The following is a 24,749-nucleotide window of genomic DNA, read 5'->3' as shown; positions in this document are numbered from 1 at the left end:
GAAATATGGCTGAAAAGCGCAAATGAATAACAATTTAATCGAAATCAGCGGGAGCTCCCAGACTCGCGTCCTACTCCATCAAAGCTCAACCAGAAGTCCCCGTGCACCAAGACTTCCAAAGAAGCAGAGAAGGAATGCAAGGACATGGAAGATGAGGTAAGAAAGCTATGTGAAAGTCAACAAAAAACTTTAGAGGACAGAGTATCTTCAAGGACGAAGGTGGGAAATGTGAAAAGAGGATGAAAAAATTGGAAGAGGAAGCCCTGGGTCACTCAGTGAACAGAAAAGCAAAATTAGAAAAGAAGTCACTGAAGGAAAATATGGTAAGTATTGCAAGTTTATGATTATGTGCCAGGGGGTAGCCCATTGGATGAAGGAAGAAGTGGACGAGGCTGGACCTCTGCCTGCAAAGGAGGGACAAAAAGGAGCTACTGCTGAACTAGCATCGCCGTCATCACATCCCTGTCTCACACAGTTGCCCAGTGCCCTGCCTCCCCCGAACGTCCTTCCGGTGTTGACCCTGAGGGTGGGATGGTGTGGGGGCCGGGAGGAGAAACAGGAACGGTGAAGGGAGGATTTATGGAATTCTATTACGACAGACAGAGGGAGGTGTCACTATGTGACACTAACTATGTCTAACTACACTAACTAACTATGTCCTTAAAAACGACAGGAAAAAAAATTAAGGAAGATGTGATATTTATGAAGTGCAGTGTGTGCCACTCTGGAAGCAAGAGCCATGTATTTGCATTTGACAGTGTATTGAGTTTCATTTGCTTGTAGTACTATTCTCTTTGTGTCATAAGTACTTTCATGAAGGTTTTACATGTACAGTACTGTGCAAAAGTCTTGAGCCACATCACATAACCTCTGCCAAGGAGGTTATGTTGGTGTTAGTGTTTGCATCTGTGCCTGATATTCTGTCTTATTGTCTGTAAATAGGATGACTTGAATGAATTCTGATACAAAAATTAAAAAAAAAAAAAAAAAAAACCTTGTGGGGGTGTAGTGTGGGCTCATGTGACCAATCCATTTAATTTCACCCAACATCCACAGAGGTCTTCAAGGTCAGTGTCATGATTTGTTGGTCAAAAATTGACAAAAAGCCTTATAACTTAGAAACTAGGACTCTTAAAAGTGTACTGTGTATTGTCAATCAATCAATCAACTTTTATTCGCCACATGCAGTAAACTGCAGTGAAATGAACCCGCCCCCCGACCTTACACACACAACACAGACATCACATGGGGATACAAGTCAGAGAACGGTTGCATTACAGAAAAAAACATTGAAATATACACTATAATGGGAAGAGTACAAGAGGAAAAAAGAGACCTCTACTCATGCTGGGCTACAGGAGGACAGCATGAGAACAGGAAACAAAAAAAACTCCTCTGCACAAAAAAGCACATAAATGTCCACAGTACAACATTATAGAGCACGTGACCAGCAACAGGGTTGGGTAGGGGAAAGGAGTAATCCCAGGCAACACAGCAGCCATCCTGCCACTGCACCGACTCACCAGCGCGGGCCCAGACCCACCTCCTGTTCCCAGGAGGCAACAAGCATCGAAGGCGTTGGAAGGGGAGGGGGGATGTGTGAGTGCTTATCAGTTAAGTGTATGTGTGTGCGTGTCCATAGTTCAGCTGAGACAGTGTCCTGCACCCTATCAGGCTAAGTAAACAGTCTTCCAGCCAACCCAGGCGGCCTTGCATGGGATGGGAAGAATAGTCATCACACAGACGTTATCAGGGAGTTTTTGTTCGGCTCCAGCCTTGGGCCGTGCAGCTGGCGCCGTGGTGTTCGCATGTTGATGTCGTTGATTTTTCCGTTATGCGAGCAGCTTAGGAGAATTTCAAAGCTGATCTTTAACACTCCGACACTGGTCTCTCAATTTTCCGTTGTAGTATGATGTATCCCATCCCGTTGATGTATCCCATCATACGCTCAATGGTGTTATTTTGAGTCTTCACGGCAGCTGTGAGCGTCTCCAAGGTGTTAACCATGCTGCGTTCATTGTGAGAGGTCGCGCCTCGTCCCATCGCTTCAATTCCAGCAGGCAGCCTTGGGGGGGTTTGAACAGCCATTCCGCTCTCTTAATTCTCCGATAAGCCAGGGCCAAGCCAGCTCCGATCAGCAAGAACCCTGTTATCATGGTTCCGAATAGGTAGATATCTTCAGCGTCCTCGATCGACAGTCCCGCCAGGCACATGATCTTCCAGTTCTGCCACCCGTCCATCGTGTATCCGGCAGGGAAAGTCCCTCCAGGGCACTCGGGCTCTCCCGAACCCAGACTTCTCGTTGAGAAAAGGGTGTCAATAGCATTCAGAGACCAGTTGATCAAATCCATAATTCTCTTTTAGGTTTTAGAGAACAACAGTGAGAGACTGATCGAGGGAAAGTAATACACACGAGACAAGACAAGGACACAAGAGGCTAAGCAGGGAAGATAAGGGGAAGGAGAGGAGAAAAGTGCGACCGCCTTCGCCAAGAGCCAAACGAGAACAGTCACAGTACATTGTAGAAAGTAGTGTATAAAGATATGTCACATTTGACCTCTGACCTCTTCGTCAATAGACTGATCTGAAGGTGCTAGTAATGCCATATAGAGCTATTTAAAACCATGTTTCTTACTGCCAGTTTGACAGCATATAGACATATGGGAACAATTTATTTAATTAAAGATGAATTGAGAATGTTTCTTATTTCCTTCTAACTGTCCCATCTTACTCTTGTTTTGTTTTTTCAGTACATTTCCTGAAAAGTTCACCATTTCTATGATCATCGATGTGAATCTGATCTCACTACTTGGGGCTAGGGTTAGGTAAATGAACGGAAAACAAAGCGCAGCCTTACAGTAATAAGATTTATTTTTTTCATTTACATCATACTGGATATTATTCTTTGGTTCACAAGGTGCACCAACTTCAGCAAGTTATCTGTCACTGTACTATGCAATTAACAGCATTAACCCTTCAATGCCTAGAAGAAGAAAAACTGAACGTCCTTCACATGATCCAAAGTGGGCCCTTCAAAAAGTCCAGAACCTGGAACTGTTTGTGTACTTAATAATATATTGCTGAACTTCTCTAAGTTACAGTAGCTTGTGTTAGTATGTGTACACAAAGATTATAAAAACACAGAATAAAATTGTAAGAAGTCACCAGTTGATGCAGTTTAAGGACACTTGTTCTTCTGTGCAGTCTCACCTGGAGCTCACGTTTGTAGTTCATGCCATCGTGACAAAAGATTGTTAAATTAATAGTTAAAAGACGTCCATGAATGCACTGCTAACTGCTCTTCAACCTTATAAAAATTAACGTGCATTTTGATTATGAACCACTTTTACAAAACCAAAAGCTTCACTGTCTTTAGTGATTTATATGTCTAAAAAAACGGGTTCAGTTTGTAACTGAGAGAGCGGCTCGGTGGCGCTGAATTATATTTCCAATAGAAACACAATTTCATATGTTGTAGTAACAACACACTGCCACAAGATGGCAGCCTCGGCCTACTTTACCAAGTGACAGAGCCTTGAAAGAGTGACAGTGACACTTTTTATGAACTCATCTGTAATGTGTCACCTTTTCTGTAGAACGAAGAAGTGCTTCCCTTCTTTTAAAGTAAATACAGGCTTACAAAGATCCTCTAAACATGTTTCTGAAATAATCCTAAACACAATCATTAATTCAAAAATGCAAGAAACAATTTATTGAATCACTCTTCTTAGCTTAATTACTGAACTTATTAAAAAAATAAACAAAGACTTTTTTCTTCTTCTTTTTTTAAAGAGACATTTCTGCTGTGACTTCACTGTGGTTTGTATGTGCAGGCAGGAGTGTGAAATCTCAGAACAGCAGAGGATTGTCGAGCACGGCCACTCCTGCTGCGACGCCCCCGTCTGAGTGTTCTGAGCTCTTGGTCCTCAGCAGATGGCCCACACACTCATTTGTCACCATGTCTTTACCCTGCCTGTAAGAAAACAAAGAAAAGGCTAAAATTAGAAACAACCACTACACTGGGAATCTGCAAATACTTCTAAAAAAACAGCCACAAACAAAATGCATTTAATATCAATGCAGTAGTGGTCACATACCTTACATATGCTCCAAACACTCCCAGTTCACTGAGACAGTTGCTTATTTTCAGGGGGCTGCCTTGTCTCATCAGGTAGTTCCTTACAGGAGTTGGATGGATTTTATCCATCAGAATATAGGCTGTACGCTCGGTACTCTCCTTCACTTGTTCCAGGACCTGGCAGATCTCTGATCCATAAATGTTGTTACCTAGAAAAACAATACTACACTTAAGTATAGATAAAATGGACATGGCTAGATAGGAATTATTTCACATTAGCAGATGAGCAAACTTTTGTAAAAACCCTTTTTAAAATTAGTGAAGAGAAAGTTCAGTTTTACCCAGTGAACCACACCTGGCTACACCCGGCCAGTCTGACAGGCAAATGGAGAGATCTTTATTTGGCTGGGTTTTTTCCTACTTATGTTGGATAATGCTAGCCTGCTTGCTAGTACAAGCAAGTTGCTACATATTTAGAATAAAAAAATATTAAACAAATACTGCCTCAAGTAGTCTTTCTTTCAGATGCTCCCTTTAGGGGTTGCCACAGCGGATCATCTGCCCCTTTGTCATGCTATCCCTAACATCCTCCTCTGTCACACCAACCCTGTGCATGTCCTCCTTCACCACATCCATCAATCTCTTTGGTTTTTCGCTTCCTCCTGCCTGGCAGCTCCATCTTCAGCTCTGCTACCTCCAGCCCAGCCTCCTGTCTTTTTGTCAATGCCATTGTCACTAAACCATACATCATAGCAGGCCTCACTGCCATCTTGTAATCCTTCCCTTTCACTCTTGCTGCTATCCTTCTGTCACAAATCCCCTCTGACACTTGTCTCCACCCACTCCACCCTGCCTGCACCCAACTCTTTACTTCTCTTGTGTGCTGTCTGTTGCTGTGGATAGTTGACCCCAAGTATTAAATCTCATCTACCTTCACTATCTCTACTTCTTCTATCTCCACCATTATACCTGCCTCCCTCTGACTCACATACATGTATTCTGTCTCGCGTCAGCTGACTTTCCTTCACCTTCTCTCCAGAGAATCTGTTGTGCTCTTTTCAGCACGAAGCCACACTCCTGCTCACTGATCGTCACCTCTCATTTTCACCTAGTCTCAGCAACTTTGTCCCAAAGCTTCTTGATTTATCCTTCTGTAGTTACTACAGCTTTGCACATCTGTCTTGTTCTTGAAAATCAGCAGCAGCACACCTCTCCATTCCTCGGGCATCCTCTCAGTCTCTGTTAAACGGTCTGGTCAGATTGCCCTCTCGTCTAACTCCCCGCCTCCATCCTCCTCTCTCTTTCATCTTCTACATTCATCAGCTCCTCAAAGTTCTCCTTCCAGTTCATGTGTAAAATTACTGCTAAAATAGCTCATATGAACCCTGATACTGACCTATGTATTTATCAAAACAAATGCTCTGATATTACAAAGAAAACTAATGATTGCTTTTTACAGTATTAGCCCAGAGTGATGTAAGGCAGGGTGGTTAGTCAGCCATAACCTGCTGACAACTTGTATCTGGTAGCTTTTTCACATCCTGATCAATGTTGTTGTCAAGTGTGTCTCATACACACTATTATCTCAGTCACAGTACAGCATGCATGAATCACAGTAGATACACAGTAATGCAAAACAGCAGGCAGTCATGTATGTGTCGTCACTGTTTTGACTGAGGCTAGCTCATACATGGAATGCAAGCAAATACTGCACATGTGTGCAGATCCACACATGCACTGCTTAAACTTCCCGAGTTTAACAAATGGTGAGCAGCAAACACAAGTTCCATCATTTGCTTCTGGTGTTAACATCAAGTGTGCTTTATTAAAAAGTTCAGTTTACCTCCTCCTTCTCGCTGAGGCTTCAAGACAAACCGCTCTGGTGCTGCCAAGGCCATTGACACTGTTTTGTCCCCCTCTGGACCCTGTAGACGAGCACAACCACAGAGAAATAAATGAGAGGAATAAAATGTGAATGATATTGCTTACACTGAACATCAACACCCAGGTGAGGATTATCTAATGCCAAACTTTCCAAACAATGAAAAAATCGTGTGCTTTTTCTCACCATGTCTAGAGTGTAGAGGCCGGCGAACGTCGCTCGGATCTGCTGCACAGCTTGAGGCTGGTCCGGGAAGAACCTCTCCAGGACTCCAGGTCTGGCGAGCACTTGCTGAACCTTCTTGGTACCAGCCAGGTGAGTGCTGATATCTGGACACTTCACAGCTCGAGAGCGCTCCATGAGGAGACGAGCATCCCAGCTCTGCAATTGAAAACAGACAATGAATTCTCTGCCTGTCTTTTTATCATTAGATGATTTTCCAGCATAAAACAGCCTCTACCATTTCACTAACTCTTGGAATCTTATTTCACTGCTGCTAATAACGTTTTACACACTGTCGCAGGTTTTTTTAGCTTTGTTTGTACAAACTTTCTCGTGGTTGAGATTCCTGACAAAACAGCCAGCACACCGACCAGCAGAGCGTGACAATAGTTGGTTTATATTACGCTGAGATTTGACAGACAGAGACAGAAGAATGAAGGAGAACAACACTGAGTCACGCTATCAAAGAGAGCCTGGACCGTAGATTCAGCAGTTTGGCTTAAATTTGCAAACTGTTTTAACTCGTTATGTCCAATTAAGTGTTGGTTCCAGGGTGCTCGCCAGTTTTCCTTCACTTCCTGTTCCTGTCTGCAGAATTAACACACAGCTGCACGTATCTACACACAATGTTGCAGAGAACATTGTGGCTCAAGAGTTGGCAGTTTGTCTTGTAATCGGAAGGTTGCCGGTTCGAGCCCCGGCACCAACAGTCTCGGTCGCCTACTGGTTGCCTACCGCCTACTGGTGGTGGTCAGAGGGCCCGGTGACGCCAGTGTCCGGCAGCCTCGCCTATGTCAGTGCGCCCCAGGGCAGCGGTGGCTACAATGTAGCTTGCCATCCCCAGTGTGTGAATGTGTGTGTGAATGACTGAATGTAGTGTAAAGCGCTATACAAATACAGGCCATTTACCATCTAATCACCCATTCAGACTGACAAGGCGACAGGTCTGTTGTCACTTATATCAGCCAATCAGGGCTAGACTTGGTGTTGCTAGGCAGGGAAAGAAATAAACTGGATGATAATGACGTTCCAGTTTCTCATGAATACGAATCATTTTAAGTAAGTCTGCATGTTGCATGTTTCTAACTAAACTCTAATGTAATCTTCCATTCTGTGTGCAAATCAAAAGTTGGACCTGTTCAGAAGTGTAGTTGTCAGGCATGTAACCATTCCTGAAATACACCACGGCGACCTCTTTGCCGTCCCTGAAGTGAAAGCGACATAAAAGACACATTAAGGACCACTGCTATGCGTAACACATAGTTTTTGTTTGAGAACAATACACTTAAATAATGTGTCAGTGCATTGTGAGCTGACAGAAATCGACTTACACAAAAAGCCTCTTGTCCTGATCAAGGGAGCCTGCTTTAAAGACATCTTCAAACCGCAGTCTTATTACGTGAATGTTTCTGAAACACGGCATGTTGGTGAAAAGCACAACTCTTCAAATGCTTTAAGATAATGTTTTAACTTCCACACAAAGAAAACATGCAGGTATGAGAGCTCTAACCCTTCACATGTAACACCTACCTCTTCCAAAGTTCATACTCAATGAATCGCTGATCAAAGATATTTCTCTGGACGTCTTCCACAAAGAACACAACGACTGCTCTGCAACGACAACAACTGCATCTCAAAATTTCTGGACTTTTGGTTCTCACGGTTTTGATTTTAACTGAAATGATTTGCTTTTTGGTGCCCCATACTACCAAAAATGTCACTGGCCTTTGTTGTCCTGAAGAAATGTTTGTAATATTATGATGCACTGAGCAACCACACCAGCAGAAGCAGTGTTTGAATGTACAGCTCCACTGGCAAGATGTTTTATTCTGGATGTACTAATTAATTCATCATGTATGGTGACATAATTAGACCAAGTGAATAAAGCAAAGAGCGATCAACAGCATGTCTGGCATGTAGTCGATGGATGTACTTCATTCTTACTTCTCTGATCCATAGAGCTCCCAGGCTTTGGCAATAGCCCTGGCCAGACCAGCTGCAGGATTATTATCCAGGATACGCTCGCTCTCCTCCAGCCTGCCGGCCATCTTCAGGATATGTCTGTCGAGCAAGATTGTAAGCACTCTCAGCAAACCTAATCACAGCACATTATGCATCATTATTTCCTGACCCTGTGACGCCTTAAGATGAGCATTTTCGCTGCCATCATCTTGCCACCTTGAAACTGATAAACTGAGGGAAACTGTACAGCCATAGGCTAGCAACTTGTCGATCAATCCTGCCTTATATAGTCTATATTAAATTAACTTTATATTGTATTTAATAAGACATGACATTAATGAGCCTATAAACTCATAACAGGGGCATTTTCATGTAGACATCTATACAACGGAATATCTTTCACAACCACAAGAGGCCACAAATGGCTCTTGGCCATTGAAAAGAATGCAGATTAAAAGAACTTCTGCAGTGGCTTCATTTTTCAGACACAAAACCTATGTCTATCTTTTATACAGGGTGGGCCATTTATATGGATACACCGTAATAACATGGGAATGGTTGGTGATATTAAAGTCCTGTTTGTGGCACATTAGTATATGTGAGGGGGCAAACTCCTCAAGATGGGTGGTGACCATGGTGGCCATTTAGAAGTCGGCCATCTTGGATACAACTTTTGTTTTTTCAATAGGAAGAGGGCCATGTGACACATCAAACTTATTGGTAATGTCACAAGAAAAACAATGGTGTGCTTGGTTTCAACGTAACTTTATTCTTTCATGAGTTATTTACAAGTTTCTGACCACTTATAAAATGTGTTCAATGCGCTGCCCATTGTGTTGGATTGTCAATGCAACCCTCTTCTCCCACTCTTCACACACTGATAGCAACACTGCAGGAGAAATGCCAGCACAGGCATCCAGTATCCGTAGTTTCAGGTGCTGCACATCTCGTATCTTCACACCATAGACAATTGCCTTCAGATGACCCCAAAGATAAAAGTCTAAGGGGGTCAGATCGGGAGACCTTGGGGGTCATTCAACTGGCCCACGACGACCAATCCACTTTCCAGGAAACTGTTCATCTAGGAATGCTCGGACCTGGCACCCATAATGTGGTGGTGCACCATCTTGCTGGAAAAACTCAGGGAACGTGCCAGCTTCAGTGCATAAAGAGGGAAACACATCATCATGTAGCAATTTCAAATATCCAATGGCCTTGAGGTTTCCATTGATGAAGAATGGACCCACTATCGTTGTACCCCATATACCACACCAAACCATCACTTTTGTTGTTCCAACAGTCTTGGAGGGATCCATCCAATGTGGGCCAGTGTCAGACCAATAGCGATGGTTTTGTTTGTTAACTTCACCATTCACATAAAAGTTTGCCTCATCACTGAACAAAATCTTCTGTGTGAATTGAGGGTCCTGTTCCAATTTTTGTTTTGCCCATTCTGCAAATTCTGTGCGCCGATCTGGGTCATCCTCGTTGAGATGCTGCAGTAGCTGGAGTTTGTAAGGGTGCCATTTGTGAGTAGCTGATATCTGTCGAAGGGATGTTCGACTAATGCCACTCTCCAGTGACATTTTGGCAAATCCAACACTGAACCAGTTTCACAAAACTTAGCAAGCAGTTTGCTGACTGTAGCATGGGAGATGGGTGGTCTCGTAGGGTGTCTTGCATTGAAATCTGCTGTAATTACCCGGTTACTGTGTTCACCAGATATGAATGCAATTTCGATCCGATCCTCACGTGTTAACCTCTTCCAGGGCTCTAGACTAACTTTTTGCCATGGGCGTACCAGTACGCCCATGGCAAAAAAGTTACGCGCACACAAATTTTATAATAATTTATATAATATAATGTGTTTTTCTGGATACACTGTGCTTTTTCAGCATTCAAAGATTGATGACACCGTGTCAGAGCACTGGCTATGAATTTCAGACGGATCAGGCCTTAACTTAACAGAAAAGTTAGCAATAGTTCTTTTCCTATTACAGCTACATCCACTTCTGTCGTGCCTAGGCTGCTCACTAGGGCTGGGTATCATCACTGATTTCTATAATCCATTCGATTCCGGTTTTCAAAGTCCCGATTCGATTCAACTTAGCCTCAGACAGTCAGAAATATTATAATTCTGATCATTTATCAGTACTGATACATGTGAGACTTTATCAGAATTGTGAACATCACAGCAGATGCCTTTGTGTGAAAGTAACTGAGAATAAAACACAGAAAAACATGAAGGAGATTTTCCTGGTCTGGCTTTTTATAGCAGATAACATTAAAAATATTCTACAATATTCTGCATATAAAGTTTAAATTACTTCAGTAGTGAACAACAGAAATTAGGCTTTCTTGTCCGAGGTCATTTAAGTGAAAAAAAGAAAAGAAAAAGACAGCAGCCGACAGCGCTGTAAACAACAGTAGACTGGTGGGTAATAAGCGAATGAATAATACAGAAAACAGAGATTGGAGACGGGAAACTGTTCTTCAAGTACAGAGAGAGAGAGAGAGAGAGCTAGCTGTGCATGAAGTGTGATTTTAATAGTCGTGGAAGCAAAACAGCAAAATTCATGACGACATTGATCAAATGTGAAGCGCAGTTTGCTGCTTCTTTTGCTGCTGGCTCGGCAAATTTTGGTTGGAGAGAGACAAAACCTGCAGCTCAGAATCAGCGCAAAAAGACGTAAACACAGCGCGTACCGGACGCAGAATCGCCGAGCTCCGACAGCGTGTCGTCGGGTGAGAAAGCCAAGAAAGACAAAGCTGATTCTGATGCGTCGGGTCTGTGTTACGTCTTTGTGTGGAATCCGTGTACCTGCTCTTATTTGCTGTTTGGTTGTTGTTGAAATGGTTTTGTGAGCTTTAATCTGAGAATCTGGCGTTTCTGGCAAAACACAGTTATATTTAAAAGTCGATTCAGGATTTAATGAATCGATATCGCTTTATTCAAGCTACTCACCTCTCTCTTCCACCTGCACTTTCAACTGGACCACGGCCAATCAGAGAGGTCCCGCCCCTTACTATCTCTGATTGGTTTAGTCCACGATAGGGGCATAATGTGTGTCTGTTGTTGACCACAGGGAAGGTTGCAGAATTTTTTTTTTTTTTTGCTACCGGAACAGTACCAAATACTTTTTTTTAGTCGCACCACTGAAAAATTTGGTCGCATTTGCGACCAAATTGGTCGCACTCTAGAGCCCTGTCTTCGACATGTCAATAGCTGTGAACTAAGAGAAACTTGTAAATAACTCATGAAAGATTAAAGTTACGTTGAAACCAAGGACACCATTGTTTTTCTTGTGACATTACCAATAAGTTTGATGTGTCACATGGCCCTCTTCCTAATGAAAAAACAAAAGTTGTATCCAAGATGGCCGACTTGTAAATGGCCACCATGGTCACCACTAGGGATGGGTATCGTTTAGGTTTTATCCGATACCGGTGCCAAACCGGTACTTTTGAAACGGTGCCGGTGCTCAAACGGTGCTTAAAGAATGGAGAACACAAAATTGGTCCAAAAACCTCTCGTGTTCAGCTGGTTTTTTGTAAAAAGATAACAATGTTAGCCTTTTCTGCAGCTATGGGGCATATATGGTATCACTCTTGGCTGGAAGCAGTGCTTAAACAATGGAAAAAACACAAACTTTGTCCAAAACCTCTCATGTTTAACTGTTTTCCACTTTTTCTTTGGTCATTTTAGCCTTTTTGGCCAGGGTGAAGGGAGCATCTGCCATCAAACAAGAAGACAACCACATGTAGCTATGATGATGTTTGCTAGTTCACCTTACATGCATTAATGTAATAACGTGGTTAGCCTACTCAACGTAAATTACACGCGAACAACATTAAGCTACTCACGCAGAGAAGAACGGCTGCTGCTGCATCATCATCCGTCATCATTTCTGCTACACTGGCAGGGCTAGGGGCCAGGACTCTCCTCTTCGTGTTTTTGGGGGATGCTGCTAACTCCGGGTCCGATAACAGGCAACCCACCCGCAGTAGATGTGCTCGGTGTGAGGTCTCGCAGCAAGCTATCATACGGCGCATTTCTGGGCTTTTAAAAAAAACGCTATGCGTCGCCAGGTGTTTCATCGGATTTGAGGTGTTACCTCCTTTGACAGTATCACAGTATCAGCTTAAAGCACTTGTTGCAGGCTGCTGAGTTTGCATATTTTGCTGTGAAGTACAGCCAGACTTTGACCACTTCGCCTTGGGCATTTTTAATCTGTAGCTCTGCTCTAAAAGAACGTACGTACCTGGACCCGCCTACTATCCTCGGAAACGTAAAATGATTGGCTAGAAGTGTATCACAGCTCAGGAAAAAAAAGCACCGAAATGTGCGCTGCTTTTCGGTCTGGTTACTACCGTTTATGTCAGAACCGGTGCCATGATGGCACCGGACACCGGTACCCATCCCTAGTCACCACCCATCTTGAGGAGTCTGCCCCCTCACATATACTAAAGTGCCACAAACAGGACTTTAATATCACCAACCATTCCCATGTTATTACGCTGTATCCATATAAATGGCCCACCCTGTAGATTGTTTATAGCTGTATTAAATCCCAAACCTACTGACAGCAAAGCAAAGAGATTGGTGTCAACTGTAGGGGAAATAAAGGAATGTGGGGTTTTTATTTATCTTTTTTTTTTAATAAGGGTAAAGCAGCTGTGTGAAACGGTGGCTATAAAGATGACAGTAAATATATTTGAAGGTCTTGGCCAACATGATCACTCTTACTGCTGAGTTCTAGTGGCTAACCTACAGAATATGGGGGACACATAAATGACCTGCTTACCTGTGTACATCTGGCGTGCGCGATGAAAGGCCTCCGAAACTGGCAGCAATGGTGTTGATCTCTATCTGCTTTAGCGATGGCGTGTCATTCTCTCTCTGGTCCAGCATGTAGTCAGACCGATTGAGACCCAACACAATGGACTGTAACAAAGGCAAAAAATCCCAGCTGCAGCATTTGGTCACTTTATAATCCATTAATAGGTTTTTATGGTCCCAGCTACACTGTTGTAAGAACCTAATGGTTTTCTTCATTCTATGCAACAGCAGATCTAAAGATGTCACAGAGTTTTAGAAAATTGTGAAGAACTTTGTCAAGCAATAAAGCAAAACAGCTGATAATTGAAACAAGATTTTAGTTTTAGCCAAAATATAGCTTTTGCCTCTCACCCCTCTGCTCCCTGTCGTTCCCTGTCTTTCTTTCTCATAAGAAATCTCTCAGGATTTAATGGCTAGCATACGAAGCCCAAAAAGAAAAGAGTGTGCATCATCGTTCCATTTCCAACTTTTTAAAAAATTCCCTCCAAAAATGGCCCCAAAAGAAGCCAGATAGAAAGGTTTTCATGTTGAAAACACATAGTGGTGCAGGTAACCCAAAACAGCCAACACCACAAAGGAACAGATAGGCTGAAAAATCATTCCTGTAAACGTTTACACAACCTCACACCTGCAGTGATAACCCAAGATGTTCATTCTACAAATACTCTATTTGAAATCCAATCTTCCTTAACCAGAAACTGTTTGATTTTTTATACACTCTTTCTTTTCACTACTTTTGAATCCTTATTGAGTGCAAGCAAACAGCTTTGTTGGATTTAGCAACACACCAAGGCCTTAGAGCCCAAACAGCTCAAGTACAATGATGATGGGAAATGGAATGGTAATTATGCAGCACTTTGCTCTAACTGAAAGGCGCATTTTACTGCAAACCCTATTCACCCAACCACACAAAAGCATCCAAACTGCCTTGTCTAACTTCGCACACACTGGATGCACTGGGGGAAACTCTGGGTTCAGCATCTTGCCTAAGAAAACTGGAATCTGGACAAACTGGGTAATCAATCCGCCAACCTTCCAACTGGCAGACTCTGCCTCCTGAGCTCCCCCTAACACCAGTGTCATCGCGGCTGTGCTGACGTACCTGTGACCTGCCTTCTTTAAGGATCTGTTGGTGGATTTTGAACAACCTTGCAGTGAAATCATCCACAGCGATGGTGCTGTAAACAGACACTTTGTTCAAATCTTGTCAGCAGGTTTTTCATCACAGTGTATTCATTTTGAATTAAACTAACGGGTCATTTGAAGACAGACTTCAGAGACTGTGACAATAGTGAGTTTTTTTCTTCCAAACCACATACATGAGGTCATAATGCATCCTACCTAGCCAAAGCTTCTTGTAGGAAGTCTGCATCCTGACTAATCTTGTCCACCAGGGTGTTGTAGTGTGTTTGCACTGCCAGAGCCTGGGAGAATACAGCTTTGGGTACAGGTGTGGGGAACAGTGTGAATGGAGCAAAGGAGACCACCTGAAAAACAAGATGTAAAATGTGAGAAAAGAGTGCTGACCAGGGGAAACAAAACAAAACAAACAAAACTGTTGGACAAACATTGGAGATGGCTTTTGGACTCAAAACACAGGCTTAATAAAGATCTCTCTGAAATCCTCTGCCCTAAGGCAGAACAAATTCCTAACATGACTTCACATTCAACACGGCCTTTTCATCAGCAACGGTTTAACATTCCACTGGTATGTGATCTTTGTTGTTGAGGCTTATTACCTAACATATGAATTCTGTTAAAGATGCTGAAAAAAATGTTTACTTACTTTTTTTTTTTAGTTTAAGCATTTATTTAAAGTATAACTACTTCACTACTTTGCTCATGGCCATTCAATCACATTCAGCTAAAACTGGACAAACAGATTAAATCAGTTGTTAAGGTCAGTCTCATTCAGTTCAGTATGATTGAATTAACCCTTTGTTTTAAAGACCTGCAACTGGTCATACGCTATATTCCCAAAAGTCTCCGTCTGGCAATCCGATGGACGACTCTGGGTTTGTCCGTTGCCAGGAGAACTGTGCATTGGTCTTAATATGACATCTATTACACGTTTGCAGCTGGTCTAAAATACTGTAGGTTACCTATTAATGGCTAAAGAGAAGCAAGACCAGATTACTGAAATTTTAGCCTCCCTTCACTGGTTACCTGTTTGTTTAAGAATCAGTCAGTCAACATGTTCCCAGTAGTTCCATAATCCAAAAGCAACAAGGGAACGTGCTTTGTTACGTGGCTTCACTAAACCTAACACCAGGAAAAGTATATTACAAATATACACTACATGTTACAAATATGTAGCATCTGTCCCTGAATGAATATTTTGAGGAAATGTATTCTCATGGTCTGTAGCTTTACTCTTTCAGGTGCAGTTGTTGGATGGGGCAAGAATGAATATAATAAGACGATTCAAAATCATACCTGAGCAGACTTGCAAATTTTATATGAGTTTCACAAGTACACATTCCCTCTTTAAGATTATATAACTATACTAACACTTATCCAACAATGAAAAACCAGTGAAAGTGCTTCTACATGTAAATGGTAAATGGACTGTTTCTTATATGGTGCTTTTCTACTCTACCTAAGCACTGAAAGTACTTTATACAACTTGCCTCATTCACCCATTCACACACATTCATACAGGCACTTTTTTCTATACTTTTTATATGTGTTTTCTATCTAACATTCACACACATTCACACAACCTGTGGATAGTATCTTGCCCAGTGACATTTGGCATGCAGACTGGAGCAGCCAGCCACGATCAATGACCTGCTCTACCTCCTGACCTACAGCCACCCCTCAATGCTACAACCGCTACATGCTACATGTGTGTATAATTCGCACCTCAGATGAGTTGGGGGTCTCCTGGAGCCTCATTAGGACACCCTGTGTAACGGCTGAGTCTTTTGCCTCCTCTGCCAATTTTTTTATCAAAGCCGAGTTCAACAGCATCTCGTCTGGTAGCCCCTGCGCCATTCTCATTCACCTGAAGTAGGATAACCAAATAAGATTACTATTACTGCTAACGTTATTACCGCAGTGTTTACTCATCACTTAAATTTCCTAAACTGCTTTAAATGATACACATATACATATACACAATACACAAGCGTAAATACTAAAATAAATTATATTTAAATAACAATAATTACAATGAAACACGTCATACATCGATAGTAACATTAAACAATACATTAAATATTTTCTTTTCTGTAATAATCGTGTTATAGGATAGTTTATAACATCAAAACAACACATGTGGCTAACTTACCTGCTTGTTTTAACCAGGTCGTTTAACACCGTCTGTTAGCAGTCACCGGTAGTAGAAGCTAGTTAGCTATCAACCTAGAAGGTTCCCTTGGACTGTGTTCTAATCAAGTACTTTCACACTTATGCAGAGAGCGATTAAGACTGCCACCCTTTACCTTCCACAGTGCATCACAAGACCTAACCGGAGCATGTACACACTTCAATCCCTGACGCATAACGAGATGAACCGGCTGAACGGCTACTACTAACCAAAGCTGATTGGTTGACCGGGGAGCTAACCGGAACCACATGCTTCTCTTAGCCAATCAACGGCCAGAACGTCATCGGAAAAGCCAGAAGTTTTGAAAAGGCACTGCTGACTGAAGAATGAGACAGCATTTAATGTAGAACAGAGGTAAATGCGTGTGATTTATTAAACAAGCGGGTTTACTTCATTTTTGATTAGAAGTAATATTGTTTGACCAAACGCGGCACTAACCTTTATTTCGTGTTGCTATTATGTCAAAATATTAAGAAAATAATTTATAAACTGTACGATAACAGTGTTTGAATGTTAGTTAAGACATCAATCTCCTTAAATAAACAAATAGAAACACACACTTATTAAGAGAACTTAATGCTGGGGAAATATACTCATGTTTATAACGTCCATGCTTACCCAGCCTTTACCGCGCATTTTAATTTGCTAAACGATGGGGAAGTGTAAGCGCAGAGCGGAGAGTGCCGGTGTTGCAGGTTAACTGTTTTGTTAACTGGTTGGATTTGTTTACATATTCCATTCTCCATTTTTCAGATGTTGGATCACCGCGTGGTCGTATGTCATATAGTTTGACAAGATTAAAGACCTCGACAAAAAAGGTTTCCATCTCCAGCTCGTGCAAATGCATACACGTGTCAATATTAAATAATTGATTTTATTTTTTTAATAAAAAATAATTTCATTGTTGTCTGAAGATGATAGGGATACCTGTGTGTCATACTGGCAATAGAGACAACCCCACGGTGAAAAGGACGAATCTGGGGAACCAGATTGTTGAGCCATCTAAGGATCATTAAAACATCCATGCGCACAACTGGACAAAGAATGGGTTTGAATTCGAGCAGGAAAACTGAAAAAAGGAATAAACTTGACAAAATATATATTTTTTGACAGATCAAAGGAAAGAATTCCACAAAAACAAATTTGTGGGTTATTAGCATTTTCTCAGTTGTGGATTACATGGTGATGTATTTTATTCATACACTGTTGCAGAGACGTCTGTGTTTGCACCTTCAGCCACTTCAGCACACAAAATGTCATCATAGGCCAGACATGATTTATTTTGATAGGCAATCGATCAAAATTAGAAATGAGCATGAGTTTCCAATATTTAACTGGATATAAAGTTAAAAAATATCTAAAAATGTTATGGCCAATGTGACGGGTTTTTTTTGTTTTTTTTTGTCTGAAATGTATATTTCACCTTATTTTTAGTGCCACCTGTTTGGATGTAATGTTCTACCACTGTCAGAAGGTGGCAGTCATACTTCAATCATAAAAACCTTGATTTTAGAGCGTGTTTTAATGCTGTTCATTGTTGGTTTTCACTAAAAAATATTCTGACTCACTGAGTCTTAATTGGATCTTCTCTGTAGTGGTTCTCCAGTCGGTGGTGCCCTTAAGGCCCATATGGTTTGCTAATATACAACACTAACCCTGGCTGCTGAGGATTTAGCATATTTTTTCCAGTTAGAGCCTAAAGTATAAAAGACTGAAACTGAAAAAAAAAATCAAAATTAAATAACTGACTTTGAGCAAAGCATCTTTAGTCCATTTTTAAATGACAGCCTCTTTCAATTTTAATGAACTATAAAGAATTTTAAAAATCTAACCAAAGAATACATTAATCTGAGATCTGAGGAAATACAGATTAATTGTTTTATTTTGTATGCTTACATTGTTTTACTTTGCACACAGAAACAAAATTATTTCATAAAAATGAAAACGACCAAGGTCTAAATTAATTCCCTCCCCAATGCTAATAGTCAGTTGTGATTCCTTTTTGCTGGAACAGCCTGCAACCATTTGTTGTAGTTTTCAGCAAGTCTCACACACATCTCTGATCAATCCCAGCTCATTTGTCTTTCTTCTTCTGAGTCTCACATACTCCTCCATATCCTCATAAAATAGACTTGCCGTTTCTGTGCTGACTTGGTTATGATACTGAATGAAAGGCAACTGTGTCAAAATTCATAATCATATTCCAAATTTTGAGGAAAAGTTCACTATGGAACAGGGATTATCTCACTCGACAGTTTGCTCCACCCCAGTAGAGGGAGCTAAAGCTTTCCCAATGCAAGTCACTCAGATCTGTTGTGTTTTTTTTCTGCATACAAGCCCACAGGCCTTCCAGTTAATCAGTAGGTTTCATTAAGGTCTGTTGGCTCAGCATATGAGGGAGAACAAATGACCAAAAAGAGCAGCTATAATAGGATGATGTCACTTTGGTAGCACATGGCAAAAGAGGGCATCCAGCCAGTGTGTTCAGGAAGCACTGAACTGTGACTGTATAATTTAGCACTGTGTTTGTGTGTATGCTTGTAGATGGCGAGTGGACAGCTGTCGAGGGCGGAGGCATTGGCATGCTCAGGCTGCAGGCATGCGTGCCATGTGATGCTCTACGCTGACACGAAAGCTCAGCTGTTTGGAAGAATTCCCATCAAACATATCATACTGGTGAGGTGTGTGTGTGTGTGTGTGTGTGTCATTTGAGCTACTCTAACACACACACACCTTTACATGTCTGCCTCTTTGAGTGAACAGGCATATTTCTGTGTGTCACTTCCACAGATGCAGATGCGCTTTGACGGTCTGCTGGGTTTCCCTGGCGGGTGAGTCTTTCCTGGTGCTGCTTTTGCTCCTTGCAAACATAGGTACATTTTAGCTTTTGGTTTGTAAAGCCTTCTTGTTCTTCACAGAAGAAAGAAAAAAGAAACCCTTTACAGCTCAGAACAAACATTCAAACACTGATGCTACAATCCTCGTCCTGCAAGGATTGGCGATGATAAAATGTGCCTGACGGCTTCTTGTTTGAAGCGACTTATCTTGCCTTAAACCCCTATTTGTAAAGATTGAGATTGTCACATACTGCTTAATTAGTATTCTGCTAAATGAATCACTTGTGCCTTTGTGATTTACTGTAGTCGCTGCCAGGATCTCTGGCATTTCATTTGCCAGCACAGTGAAATTATATAACGAGGAGGCAAAGAGACAGGGCTGAAAAATGATAGAGACATATGCAAAACAAGAGAAAACTACGTCAGCAAATAGCAACAGTGGCAGCTCTATTGATACAACTACATATGAATTGTGTAGCCTCTGTTTTTAATATACTGCTGCAGGTGGTGTATGAAGAAATCTTTCAAAAACGTGTACTGCCTGGCAACATTAAACATCCAAAACACTAGTTAGTTGTGTAAATTTGGTCTGCTACTAAAGTTAGCTGTTAGACTTGTGCAGGCATTCATACACATCCATCCATTTTTTTGTCAGAGTCACAGGGGCAGCAGTCTAAGCACAAGTCCCCTCTCTTTCTCCCCGGCCAGTTCCTCCTTCTCATCTGGAAGGGACTCCGAGGCATTCCCAAGCCAGCCAGGACACATGATCTGTGTCCTGGGACTGCCCTGGCATCTTCTGTCAGTAGGACATGCCCAAACCACCTTAACTGGTTCCTTTTGATATGTAGGAGTAGAGGCTATACTCTGAGTGCGTCCTAAATGTCCAAGTTCCTCAAACTCTTTGGCCAAGGGACCAACCTTTGAAGGAAGCTCATTTCCGCTGCCTCCACCCAGAACTTGTGGTCATAAGTGAGAGCAGAAGCGTAGATCAACCAGTAAACTCACACTTTTCCTTTCACACTCAGCTCTTTCTTTATCACAGAATACCTGTACAGCATCTGTATGACTGCAGACGCCACAGAAATCCATCTGCCAGTCTGCTGCTTCACTCACCCTCGCTTGTAAACTAGATCCTGATATACTTAGGGCAACAACTCATCCCTGAGTGTTCCACCCTTTTGCAGTTCAGGACCATGGTCTCAGACTCGAAGGTGTTAATTCCGATTTGCAATTTGGAACAAACATTCATGTCGCCCTTTTGGAGGCAGTCTGTTCACTTTGTATCAGTGGCCATCGTCAGCTCAAATGAGAAGTTTACATTTTATTTGCGACAAAATGTTTTTGTTTTGGGTTTTTTTGCTTATGAATGCTAAACTAATATCTTCAAATCATCAGTCTGTTGGCACTGTGACTGATTCTACATGCCCGGATAAATTGAGTGAGAGTTTGAGTTTCTTTGGCTTTCTTATGCCTTAGACCAGTCAAACAAATAGTTATTGGCTGATTTTGAGTTTGAGGTTATACCAGAATTACATTAGAGCAGGTTGTGCCACAGATGGCTGTTCTATTGAAATGTGGTTATACGTTTCTCTAAAAAAAAAAATGTTTTTTTAATTTCTGAGCTCTTTGAAGTCTGTGTATTGACACAGTGTGTCACTACATTTCATGGTTATTTTTAGCCATATATTTGTTGTAGACAGCATCTGGGTCACTGCCCTCTGCAGCAGTGCCAAGTTGGAAGCAAAATCATCTCAAACTGAGAAAAAAAAGTTTGAGTTTATTTGAACCACAGCTCATTCTGCACTACACTCGTCTCGCATCATCAAAGGGGCCCTCTACTGCTTATTTCCATTTTAGTTTTTTTAACTGATTTGATCTACTATAGTAGCTTTGCATGATTCACAATTCAAAATAGTCATTCATCTTATACTGAGCCTCTATGTAGCCACACTTTTAGCTACTGTCCCTTTAAGTTCACCTTCCCTTTCAGACAACTTTCTTCTGATTGGCTGCCCCTCAAGAAGAGATGTTGTTAACAGTATGTGGGTGGGGCTGTTCCCGCTCTGTGACCCAAACACTGAAGCCTGAACTGTTGGCTCATGAGGATTGCCTTAACTCACACTTTCCTCATTATTTAAATCTTTAGCCCTGTTAATATGGACATGCATAATAGCACCATTTTAACCTATTATTAATTGTGGGGCCACAATTAAGCTGTGCATGAGTTATCACTCATGTTCTATGGAAAAAAAAAAACCCAAAAGAATCCAAGCACCACAGCAGAAAATACTCAGTAAGCGTAACAAAGATTGATAATGATACCAATAATGATAATAAACGTGTTAAAAAGGACTCCCAACTGTGCCCAGTCACAGTTCTGTCCACACAGCTTTGTTAGAGAGTGACCTGCTGAGACACGATACATGTAAAAGCAGCGGTCACTTCAGTTAATTGCATGACAGCAAGTGGCCTTTTCTGTCTCTTCCAGTGACATTTACGAGGGTTAAGAACCTCTCTAAAGAGCTGCTCTTAGTTGTCGGTGTTCTCCTAATGATAATGGAAATGTGCGTCTGGATGTTGACCAATACTTTGACACTATGGCAACAGTACAAAACACACCTAAACTCCTTCAGAGATTTTTATAGAAGCCTATAAATTGCTCTGAAATATATATAAAAAAAGAAAACGTGACAAACTTGATATGTTAGAATCACACGGAGCTGTTGATAAGCAAGTGTTCCGTATAAAACGGTTGTTGGCTGATATCCAAAGCGATTCGCTTTTAGGCATTTAACATCCTGCTAGCTGTTACCTTTTGCTTTCCTTTTGCTGTACTTGTGCTCTTCTGGATACAAACGTCACTCTGATCACTTTGGCAAATGTTTTTATCTTTGCGCACTGTCAAACACAGTGAAACTGTATCTTTAGCCTCTGTGCATTTCGTCCATTATGTCCGGTATATTGTTATTGTAACAGTTCAGGTTGAGCTTTTGTTACTATATTTTTTTTTGCACATTTTCTAAGATGAGACTCGAAATCTAGTGACTTGAAGGAGAAGTGATCAGCACCATCACCTGGACAAACTAACTTAGGGCTTTAAATTGAATTAGCCTTTCAATTAGTGTGATTTATTGTCAGGAGAGCAGTGCCTCTGACATCGTTTATCTACTTTCACATCTGTTGCTGACCTTTGATTCTCACACTTCAGGCTCGTTAACCCTTCGGAGGAGACCCTTGAGTCGGGGCTTAGCAGGGAATTGTCAGAAGAGCTGGGCCTGGCTTTGCCAATCTCTGTTGAAGATCATGTGGATTCTTGCTATGCACCTCCTTCCTCCCCCTCCTCCTCTTCACGTCTTATCACTCACTTTTACGTGAAGAAGATGGATGAAGAGCAGATTAGGGAGGTGGAGAGGGCAGCTGCATCCACTGCAGCAGATCACGGTTTGGAGGTAATGTGTCCTTCCAGAGTGACTGATTGCAGCGATTTACCTGATCTCATGCTCTGATCCTCACCACCTTCTTTCTCTGCCTGACTCCAGGTCCTGGGAATGGTCAGAGTCCCCCTCTACACCATGAAAGGAGGAGGAGGGCTCGCATCCTTCCTGTCACACTCTTTCATCGGCAACGCTCGCTCCCAGCTGGTCCACTCGATGCTGAGACTCAACCTGGTCGCCCCCGGGGAGTTGCACAAGGCCCTGACGCACTCTCTAAAGACTCATGCACACACGAAACAGGACCTGCAAGCAGCCCTGGCACTGACCCAGGGATTGAGGAAACAGTTTTAAAAAAATGCAGCTGCATTGCTACATCCTCTCAAAATGTAAATACAGATCCATCAGGACTGTTATAGACAAAAGATGATTTCAAATCCACTGTAACTTATACTCTGGAAACTCCCCGCCATACATGAGTATGGAAAGCCAAAGGTGGGAGGCCAGCAGCAAGAACAGAGCAGGCTTTAAGGACAACGGATATGACACTAATTGAGTCAGACATGGCATTAAAATAAGAGAGGCAGGAGTGGAGGTGGGTTCCAAAGCAGCTTGTAGATGCACAGTAACCGTGGGCAGACTGAACCGGCTTAAATAGCGTGCCCTATTTGACATTTGTCAATTAACTGTGTAGAAGGGTCTCAGCTGAGCTTGATTTCCGTGGCCCGCCTGAACTAACCCTATGCTCGGTTTTGACCCTCCGCAGCACAATCTCACACATAAACCTCCACACTCACACTCATGCTGTCACGCTGACTCTGAGCTGGTGACTCATAATTGCATACTGTGCACCAAACAGTTTGGGGCAAAACATTATCAGCTCCCTTACAATTAATGGAAATAAAGCTGTTCACACTGCCCATCACGTCTGAGTCTTTCCTGTCATTTCTCTTCATTTCAATCGTCAGCACTGTGTTGATTTCAAACAGCCAAAATTGAAATGCTAATTACAAGGGCGAGAGCATTTTTTAATTAATTTATTTTTTTACATTTACAGTCACATCTTTATGTGCTGGTGAAGATCACTTTTCTGTTATTCTAGCAGCAATTTTGACACTTATCTCACAGGCATCTATCAAAAGTGCTACACAGCACTCAGAGAAGCAACATAAGATGAGGGGTTACCTTATATGGCATTGCATAGGCACCCTGTGGTTTCCTTTATCTGCTGGTATCAATAATGAGGCAGGATGTGTATGATCTACAGCCTTTTCAGTCAGAAGGGATTCTTTGTCTGTGTGCTCCTCACATTTCCTTTTCTTTCTTTCTTTTTTTTGTTGATGGTAGGTTTCATTTGAAGTTGCAGCACATCAGCAGTGGTGGTGCTGGTGGTGGAGGATTAATTACGTCCGTGACATACTATACAGCCTGCAGGCGAAGATTTGATTCTGTTTAAGTGCACCCTTGGTGCACATAACGCGCTTGCTCCAGATGTTAGTAACCTCATTCCCCAACATTATTGCTGCCAGTGAGGAAGAGCAGAGACAGGATGTTGCTCAGCGTTCATGATACCTACTGTACTGAAAGTATAAGATCCATTCTCTGGTTTTATTTTATTTTTATTTATTTTTAAATCAGTCAACTTCTGCAGGTGCAGGAGCATCATTTATCCATGTCATATTATTACTACACTGCATTCATCCTCCTGCATTCATCAGATAAAAGCTGGAACGCGTGGAAGAAATGTGCAGAGTATCCCGCTCGTTCACTCATCTAACATAATGGATTTCATGGGGACTTATTGCATTCTTACAGGGGTGTCCATTAATCATAGCTACATGCAGATTGACTCATCATCGAGCAGGTGTTAATGCTATTAGTGATGAAGGTAGAATTAATTTGTGCAGCGGAGTACGGTGCGATCTGCTGTCGGTGCGCGTCTCTCGATCCGAGCGTGTTTTTCTGAGCTGTGAGGAGGAGGGGGGGGAATACGCACCACATCCGACACGATAGACAGGAAGCAAAAGAGACTGGTAGTACCAATCGCTCCTGTCTGTGGTTGCCTTTTATGTGATCCTGTGGCCCTTTTTGTGTTTTTGTGTGTCAACGATTGCATCTTGCATGACAGTAAGGTGTGTGTGGGGGGGGGGGGGGATAAAAGGATGC

At 42.0% G+C, this 24,749-nt stretch overlaps 2 protein-coding genes across 5 annotated transcripts; one reads left to right on the top strand and one right to left on the bottom strand.

Moving 5' to 3' along the window:
• Positions 1 to 2,853: 2,853 nt before the first annotated feature.
• gss (glutathione synthetase) lies at positions 2,854 to 16,535 on the bottom strand. 2 transcript variants are annotated; one of them, XM_040013717.1, is made up of 13 exons: positions 16,431 to 16,535; positions 15,850 to 15,991; positions 14,326 to 14,471; positions 14,087 to 14,162; positions 12,950 to 13,089; positions 8,127 to 8,243; positions 7,713 to 7,793; positions 7,514 to 7,591; positions 7,318 to 7,387; positions 6,147 to 6,341; positions 5,922 to 6,003; positions 4,098 to 4,287; positions 2,854 to 3,973 (listed from the first exon to the last, which is right to left on the bottom strand). In XM_040013717.1, exons 2-13 carry the CDS (start codon positions 15,985 to 15,987, stop codon positions 3,850 to 3,852), a joined length of 1,437 nt encoding a protein of 478 aa, XP_039869651.1. In that variant the 5' UTR covers positions 15,988 to 15,991; positions 16,431 to 16,535; the 3' UTR covers positions 2,854 to 3,849. The 2 variants fall into 2 exon arrangements, with proteins under 2 accessions (XP_039869651.1, XP_039869650.1); XM_040013716.1 differs by having other exon boundaries at positions 16,277 to 16,487.
• A 32-nt stretch (positions 16,536 to 16,567) lies between these two features.
• zgc:103759 (U8 snoRNA-decapping enzyme) lies at positions 16,568 to 23,508 on the top strand. Of its 3 annotated transcripts, none has more exons than XM_040013719.1 (5): positions 16,568 to 16,669; positions 18,860 to 18,991; positions 19,106 to 19,146; positions 22,361 to 22,601; positions 22,692 to 23,508. In XM_040013719.1, the coding sequence occupies exons 2-5, from the start codon at positions 18,860 to 18,862 to the stop codon at positions 22,935 to 22,937; spliced, it is 660 nt and encodes a 219-aa protein (XP_039869653.1). In that variant the 5' UTR covers positions 16,568 to 16,669; the 3' UTR covers positions 22,938 to 23,508. The 3 variants fall into 3 exon arrangements, with proteins under 3 accessions (XP_039869653.1, XP_039869652.1, XP_039869654.1); XM_040013718.1 differs by lacking the exon at positions 16,568 to 16,669 and adding an exon at positions 17,114 to 17,133; XM_040013720.1 differs by lacking the exon at positions 16,568 to 16,669 and adding an exon at positions 18,225 to 18,690.
• Positions 23,509 to 24,749: the final 1,241 nt, after the last annotated feature.

The sequence above is a fragment of the Simochromis diagramma genome, unplaced genomic scaffold (assembly GCF_900408965.1).
Source record: "Simochromis diagramma unplaced genomic scaffold, fSimDia1.1 OVJJ01000705.1, whole genome shotgun sequence".
NCBI classification, from domain to species: Eukaryota; Metazoa; Chordata; class Actinopteri; order Cichliformes; family Cichlidae; genus Simochromis; species Simochromis diagramma.
This window is presented reverse-complemented; position numbering and strand designations above follow the sequence as displayed.

What these genes read in the sequence shown, in the direction of transcription:
- zgc:103759 (XM_040013719.1), top strand. Translation starts at nt 18,860, where the DNA reads ATGGCGAGTGGACAGCTGTCGAGGGCGGAGGCATTGGCATGCTCAGGC. An exon ending in CCATCAAACATATCATACTG is followed by an intron (nt 18,992 to 19,105) that starts GTGAGGTGTGTG and finishes TCACTTCCACAG; the next exon opens with ATGCAGATGCGCTTTGACGG. An exon ending in CTGCTGGGTTTCCCTGGCGG is followed by an intron (nt 19,147 to 22,360) that starts GTGAGTCTTTCC and finishes CTCACACTTCAG; the next exon opens with GCTCGTTAACCCTTCGGAGG.
- gss (XM_040013717.1), bottom strand. Translation starts at nt 15,987, where the DNA reads ATGAGAATGGCGCAGGGGCTACCAGACGAGATGCTGTTGAACTCGGCT. An exon ending in ACAACTACACTTCTGAACAG is followed by an intron (nt 6,342 to 7,317) that starts GTCCAACTTTTG and finishes TTTCAATTGCAG; the next exon opens with AGCTGGGATGCTCGTCTCCT. An exon ending in GCCTCTACACTCTAGACATG is followed by an intron (nt 6,004 to 6,146) that starts GTGAGAAAAAGC and finishes GCTCGTCTACAG; the next exon opens with GGTCCAGAGGGGGACAAAAC.